General features: G+C 46.6%; 1 protein-coding gene across 11 annotated transcripts; it reads right to left on the bottom strand.

The window, feature by feature from the left end:
* Positions 1-440: 440 nt before the first annotated feature.
* Positions 441-3,979, bottom strand: LOC109780525 (uncharacterized). 11 transcript variants are annotated; one of them, XR_012182937.1, is made up of 9 exons: positions 3,531-3,979; positions 3,235-3,421; positions 2,509-2,555; positions 2,197-2,313; positions 1,804-1,868; positions 1,507-1,697; positions 1,321-1,417; positions 1,171-1,239; positions 441-745 (listed from the first exon to the last, which is right to left on the bottom strand). XR_012182937.1 is itself a non-coding variant. In XM_020339110.4 (7 exons), the coding sequence occupies exons 1-7, from the start codon at positions 3,272-3,274 to the stop codon at positions 1,233-1,235; spliced, it is 564 nt and encodes a 187-aa protein (XP_020194699.1). In that variant the 5' UTR covers positions 3,275-3,548; the 3' UTR covers positions 441-1,232. The 11 variants fall into 11 exon arrangements, 5 of the variants coding, with proteins under 5 accessions (XP_020194699.1, XP_040242304.1, XP_040242313.1 ...); XR_012182936.1 differs by having other exon boundaries at positions 1,171-1,417; positions 3,531-3,782; XR_002237067.4 differs by having other exon boundaries at positions 1,321-1,383; positions 3,235-3,548.
* Between the last annotated feature and the right edge of the window lie 3,555 nt (positions 3,980-7,534).

Below are 7,534 nucleotides of genomic sequence, written 5' to 3'. Positions count from 1 at the left end.
ACAACTAAAACAGGGGATTACATCCAGTGATTAGTTCTCATCCAGTGAGCATACTACTGCGGTAATTATAGCAAATTACCCTCCTAATACCAGTTTTAATTCGCCTTGATACACGAACCAAATCATGTAAAACTCCTAACAAAGTGCAGAGTAACTGAAGCAGCTAGTCACTGTTTATCTTAGTACCCCCTCCAATCCAAATTAGTTGTTGCTCAAACTTATGTATCTAGCACTGAAATATGTCTAGATACATCCGCTCCAGCGACTGCTAATACGGATCAGAGGGAATATCAGAAAACCATGAAGGCATCAAGCTTAGTAGTTAGCATTTTAGACTGTAATATCATGAGACTAAATTTTATTAACCACTTTTGATTTTCAAAATAGGTATAACTACAGGCTTCTATGTTTTCCATCAACAACTTAGGAGAGAATCAAAATTATAAAAATCAGAACCAGAAAACTTTACATTAACAGTTTTGATGCTACGCCGCAAAATTACTTGTTATATTCGATCACAACAATTATTCTTTGCTCATTATCAAATAAGCCAAATCTGACCAAATGCTACACAACTAAAAATAAGCAATACCTGGTAGAACAGGCAAAATTGCTATCTTGGTTCTAAAATTTGCAGCAGTCCTTTCCTTTTAGCAACTAAAATCAACAATGACTATTTATTCAATTTCCTGGAGAGTTTTCCTTCTATTTTGTCAGCATCCAATGCTGGCGCTGTAGAGAAAATCTGCAGAAAAAAGGCCACTTAGCATCTAAATTTTATCGATTGTTCTGACCATGTTCAAGAAATGCAAAGTCTAAGAATTCACACTGTAAATAACTGAGGCAACACAACAGAAAACAAAAGATGAGTAGAACAAAAAAGGAGTTCAGAATATAGCATGAATTATAGTGCCCAAACAACAGCATGATTGACAACAATGTTCCTTTCTGCCCGAGCAATAACTTTTACCTTTCAGCATGGCATGATTAATACAGAAAAAAATGTTGGTTTGTAGAATGAAAGCAGAGAGCACGAAAGTAAGTAGAACGACATGGAGGCAGAGCCATGTGTGTCGCAGCGTGCTGCTAACCAAGAATTGCAAGGAATGCTAAAATCTGAACCAACAGCTGTTCAGGTTACATGAGAGAACTGGAAATGGCATAGCTCACTAATCAGGTAGAAACTGTTCAGGCAGGTTGTCCTTGAAGTTCTCCATGTCATGAGCATAACTTCATTGGCTGAAAAAACGATCATACACTTAAAATTAACAACCAACTGTATGGTACTATTAAAAAACAGTTAGCCTCACAGTTTTGTACCAATGTTTCTTCCAACGAAGGATGACCTCCATAGCTATACCAAACTGAGGCTCTTTCCCTTTGCTATACAGAATACCGAAAAAGGCTTTACGCCCCGCTATATAAATAAAGTACCACACCACACAATCATCCAAGGATGCTATACAGAATAAAGCACTACGAACAATTTCAGAGTAGGACACTGACCAACAAATGTTGCAGTTAAAAGTTTCAAGTTGAGGTCTCTGGCGCTCCCCGGCTTAGTTGTGGTAGTCGTGGAGCACAGCCAGATCCTAGTCCTCTTGTGACCGCTGACGTGCAGATCTACCATAGACAAAAGAGGCCATCGACCGAGAGAAATAAATCGATAGCGGCCTAGACCCTGCGAGCCCAGCATCCTGGATCCTAGGAGCCATGGCCTTAGTGGTGACATGGAGATCGTGGACGATGCCCAGCAGAGGAACACAACAAGAAAAGAAGGATAAATAGGACCATATTTCTCACCTTGGAGGTGTTGCTGCTGCTGCACTGAATTGTTTGAACTTCGCTTTCTCTACCTCCTCTGAAACCTGAAATATATGCAGATGTTAGAAAGCTTATAATCTGTATACGATGATTTTAACAAAAGGGGAAAAGAGTACCAAGAACAGATTCATACGTTTGGCTCTTAGCCATTACAAGCTTCAATACATCTATTTATGTATGTCGCAAACTATCATAAATGAATAATAGTATTATCGTTTAGCTATTCCATGGAACAGTTTCTCTGAACATTCTTGCTTCAAAGTTGTCAGAAGTTCTAGGCATGACAAAGACATGTACTAAATGTTCTCACAAATAACCAAAAATAAAAAGGCATATCAAGACAGGAAGATGCTTGTTTGGCCAAATAGTTACCACTCTCTGAACCATATTGCCAAAATATGGCAGGAACATGGTCGTGAACTCATCCCCATTTATCTCTCTTAACCAAACACTCCCTGACCTATGGTCCTCCCACTCACCTTCCTGCCACTGAAGAAAACATGGGACCTTCATATCAGCTCAGGATCACATATAAAGAAGATAAGTTGGCCATACGTTGACTTGACAATATAGACAAGTGCAATACTAAATTAGAAATTGTTCTTTTGAAATTAATATGGCTAGTGACTACTCCGGTAGAATACATAAGCCATTTTGATTCAAATAAACATAATAAATAATTACCAATATAAGTGAGCTGCTTAGAAATGTAATATATGATCTGCCTTGAACTGCAGGATAGCCAGAGACATTGATGAATTAATATGCACGAGCCATGTTAGGTCTGCAAATTCAGTCAGTAAAACGACAAAATGCCACTTATCCAAGCTCAAATCAATGGCTTGAGAAAAGGGAATAGATGCTAATGTACCAAAAATATTAGCTGATCACACTATTATTCTGTTTTTTACTTGGTTGTGTACTAACACTACCCTAAACATATTTCTCAAAAAACAAAATACTACCCTGAACATAAGCACCCAAAGTTAGGTGTATACTGCTATGAGTCCAGAAAGTAATCTAACTAATTTGAATATAAGACATTTTCATTTATATGAGACATTAACAGAAAAGTTTGTAAAGATTGTTTGTACCTTTATACATCCTTATAAAGGAAGTTGATAGAAAATATATACCAGAGAGGAATTTCGACATAATCACTTTTCAAAGTCAATCAAGATTAATAATCTGGCATTGGTTCAAGAAAGGATACGCAGCAAGTGATCAGGTAAGACAACTATTTGAGTACCAATCAATGTAAATAATACAACCTTTGTTCATTGTAGCAATGATACGGTGCCAGTTTAAATTACTTGTACCAGAAAAGAAGACACATACCATCTCATATTTCCCAGTGCTCTGAAAGTAAAAAACCAACAAGTGCAAGAATCGGAACAGAGAAAAGCTTACCTAGGCAAGTGGGCATGATGCCATTGGGGCTGGATGCCATGCTCAGGCAGTAGAGCTCTATTGCCAAGCTCTCCCTTCAATACCAGCCGTAGAACCGTCCGTGCTGCTTTCAAACTCTTCTTAAACCAAAATAGCATTCCCAATATGCATAAATGAAGCTACAGCTACAACCATCACCAGATTGCATCTGCAATTTCCAATGAGGAGCTCATCACGGGCTCATACTACAAGCAATACCCGCACCTGCATACACCGATACCCCTGTCTCTGTCCATCCCACGCCGCAAGAGACTTGCCTGGGATGTTCAAGCTTGCCGCCGGACGGGGAGGGGGGCGGGAGACCTAGCCTCCACCACCATGAGCGCGGCGCTGCGCAGCCGATGTAGGAAAGGAGACGGGATGGAGGTGGGGAGCGCTGCTTCTTCGATCCAGCGCTCGACGGGGAGGACAAAGGAGGACGAGTCTCCACCTGCCGCGCCCATCCTCGCCTTGCTCTCTATTCACAGGAGCTCGACCCCGCCGCCCTCTCCCTCCACGGGAACGCCGTGATCCGGGGCTTCACCGACAGGGGCCTCCGTCAACAGGAAAACGCGGCCGCGCCCAGCCCTATTTCGCGTGCGCGCGCGCGAGAGAGAGAGAGAGAGAGACGTGGGTCGGGAGAGAGGGAAAATCCTCGCCGGCGTCGTCCGGCGGCCGGCGCAACACCGGATCGAGGGTCGCCGTGGCCGGTCGCCTCCTGGCGGCTGGGATCGGGAGGCGAGGGAGAGCCCGTGTTTTTTCAGAGCCTTTTGGACGGCGGGCTGAATATTGAAAGCTACAGGGGGAGTTTTGTAAAACAGCCTGAACGAAACGTTTTTCTCACTTAAAAAGGACTGCGGATTGAATACCAGAAAATATAGGGACTTTTTTCTAAAATTTCCGCGACGGTAAGCGGGCCGAAACAGTAGCCGCTTTATTAGTACGTAAAGATAAAGATAAAGATACCCTTAGGTCTTAGACCACACCTTATGATCTCGAGGTAGATCAACTCTTGTAACCCTATATTCATCAAAATCAATCAAGCAGGAAGTAGGGTATTACCTCGATGGAGAGGGCCCGAACCTGGGTAAAACATCGTGCCCCCTGTCTCCTGTTACCCATCGATCCATGACACACAACTTGGGACCCCCTACCCGAGATCTGCCGGTTTTGACACCGACAATGGTGCTTTCATTGAGAGTTCCGCTGTGTGATCGGCAAAAGGATCAATGGCTCGCCTGCAGATCAACTGCGACGTTGGCGAATTCGTCGCCGCCTCGACTGGTCACCTTGGCTTGACCGAGGACTGTGCCCTACCTCCAATCATCATGTCCGGACGAGGGCCTTCATCAACATCAACTCCGATCTCTATCAAGATCATGGAGGAATCATCCATGGAGCTCGGGGGCTCAACGTCAACACTGCCCTCGGGCGATCGTGCTGTTTTTCTGGACAGCGAACTTGTATCCGCCGCCACCGCCTCCTCGAGTGTCGTTTTGACGATTGCTTCGGTGGAATTGTGCGGAATTAAGTCAACAACAATCATGCAAAATTTCGTCGAGTTCCGATGGAGGAATCTCCAGCAATCTACGATATACCGGAGCCCTGTCAAATCTGGACGGGAATCTGGACGAGTTTAGGGCGTGGTCTCCAGAGCCAAGCTCGGAGGTCCTTTGGAAGATCCAACCGTTCATCTGCCGCGGAATTCCCATATCTACCACCCTCAAAATTTCAGCTCGATCCGACGGTTCAAACTCCGGGAACCTTCCGATGAGTGGACCAATTTTCTGATCTGTTATTTGCGTGAATACGGATCCGACCTGAATTCATGTTTCTTTATGAACATGATATTGGACAACCTTTTTAAAGGAATTTTCTTCTAGGGTATTGTGCGTTGTTCTTAACACGTGCCCATAAAATTTCAAGCCTTCTCTGAGGTACTCTTCATCATCACGCTGGTGTCAAACCAGTCCGGTAACATTGCTCCACGGCTGCCGACCTGCGCTAGACACGTCATCGCTTTGTTAAGCCAAGCTCATCTTCTTCGGATCAGCATCTCGGCGAGCCGAAAAAGAGTTCGGCATCGCGAAGGATAAATCATCACCAACAATGCCGCCCCACGGATTACACGGAACAGGCACACCGGCATCGCCGTTCGGTCACTTCATCAATCCGGCTTTGACCGCGTCACAAGTTATGACGAGCGTCGGCATGACTGCACTGTTGCTTCTTCAAGCCGATGTCCATCACGCCGAACTACTTCAACACCTCGGCTGACATGGCAGCTGCAACGTCTCCTTACCTACCCGCTCCGTTACCTCGGCTAGACTGGGGGCTTCACCATCTCTTCATCAACCTACTCCGGAGACTTCGACGTCACCCGCCGACCAGCTTCGCCACATTAGCTGGACCGGGGGCTTTGCCTCGGTAAGCCAACCTTTACCAGCATCGCCATGCCGCCGCTCCATCGCTCATCAGGCAATGTGTGTGCGGATCAAGTCCCAATTTTGGGAGTAACCTTTTTTCAGATTGCTACAACAGATAAACTAGGTGCTATTAATCCTAATATTTTTTTCTTGCTTGGGTTTATTTTTCCGAAAAATTATTACTCTGGTTTGTTTCATCATCTGTACACATGTCTGTCAAATGATGGCCGCATTAACGATGGTTGCGCGATGGTTCGGTCCGTTTCCCGTCCGCAGTTCGGCGAACGCCGCATCTAGAGCCTGGACCGCCCTGCAAATTCAGGCTTTGTCACGCCTTCACTGCGTCACGCCGACGCCCAGCATCGACATTGGCTTCAGCGCCAGGCCACATCTCTTTAAATAAATTATTTTTGCGTAAAGAAATTATGCAAGGATTATATATATATATTATTTTTGTTGGGGAACGTAGCAATAATTCAAAAAAATTCCTACGTGTCACCAAGATCAATCTAGGAGATGCTAGCAACGAGAGAGAGGGAGTGCATCTTCATACCCTTGAAGATCGCTAAGCGGAAGCGTTGCAAGAACGCGCTTGATGGAGTCGTACTCGCGGCGATTCAAATCGCGGAAGATCCGATCTAGCGCCGAACGGACGGCGCCTCCGCGTTCAACACACGTACAGCCCGGGGACGTCTCCTCCTTCTTGATCCAGCAAGGGGAGAGGAGAAGTTGAGGGAGAACTCCAGCAGCACGACGGCGTGGTGGCAATGGAGCTTGTGGTTCTCCGGCAGAGCTTCGCCAAGCTTCGCGGGAGGAGGAGGAGGTGTTGGGGAGGGGGAGGGCTGCGCCTTGAATGTGGTGCGGCTGCCCTCCCACCCCCTCACTATATATAGGGGAAAGGGGAGAGGGGGCCGGCCCCTCTAGAAGGATCTAGAGGAGGAGGCGGCGGCCAGGGGAAACCCCTAGATGGGTTTGGGCGCCCCCACCCCCTAGGAAACTTGCCCCTCAAGCCGGGAGGGGCGGCTGCCCTAGGGGTGGCGCCCCCACCTCTCCTGGTTACGTGAGAGGGGTTGGGAGGGGTGCACAACCCCTTAGTGGGCTGGTTTGCCCCTTCCCCTTGGCCCATAAGGCCCCCCAACGCTTGCCGGGCCTCCGAAACCCCTTTCGGACATGCTGGCCACAGCCTGGTACCCCCGGAACAATTCCGGACTCCAATACCCTTTGTCCAATATACCGATCTTCACCTCCGGACCATTCCGGAGCTCCTCTTCATGTCCGGGGGTCTCATCCGGGACTCCGAACAACCTTCGGTAACCACATACTATTTTCCATAACAACTCTAGCGTCACCGAACCTTAAGTGTGTAGACCCTACGGGTTCGGGAACCATGCAGACATGACCGAGACACCTCTCCGGCCAATAACCAATAGCGGGATCTAGATACCCATATTGGCTCCCACATGTTCCATGATGATCTCATCGGATGAACCACGATGTCGGGGATTCAATCAATCCCGTATACAATTCCCTTTGTCCATCGGTATGTTACTTGCCCGAGATTCGATCGTCGGTATCCCAATACCTCGTTCAATCTCGTTACCGGCAAGTCTCTTTACTCGTTCCGTAACGCATGATCCCGTGGCTAACTCCTTAGTCACATTGAGCTCATTATGATGATGCATTACCGAGTGGGCCCAGAGATACCTCTCCGTCATACGGAGTGACAAATCCCAGTCTCGATTCGTGCCAACCCAACAGACACTTTCGGAGATACCTGTAGTGCACCTTTATAGCCACCCAGTTACGTTGTGACGTTTGGTACACCCAAAGCATTCCTACGGTATCCGGGAGTTGCA

This window comes from Aegilops tauschii, chromosome 1 (genome assembly GCF_002575655.3).
Source record: "Aegilops tauschii subsp. strangulata cultivar AL8/78 chromosome 1, Aet v6.0, whole genome shotgun sequence".
NCBI classification, from domain to species: Eukaryota; Viridiplantae; Streptophyta; class Magnoliopsida; order Poales; family Poaceae; genus Aegilops; species Aegilops tauschii.
The sequence above is the reverse complement of the archived record's forward strand: the minus strand, read 5'-3'. Positions and strand labels throughout refer to the sequence as shown.

Bases quoted from the DNA above. Each gene is read 5' to 3' on its own strand.
- LOC109780525 (XM_020339110.4), bottom strand. From the start codon at position 3,274: ATGGCATCCAGCCCCAATGGCATCATGCCCACTTGCCTAG. The intron at 2,556-3,234 runs GTAAGCTTTTCT...GCTATCCTGCAG, and splicing joins CATCATGCCCACTTGCCTAG to TTCAAGGCAGATCATATATT. The intron at 1,869-2,196 runs GTAACTATTTGG...CATATATTTCAG, and splicing joins GCAATATGGTTCAGAGAGTG to GTTTCAGAGGAGGTAGAGAA.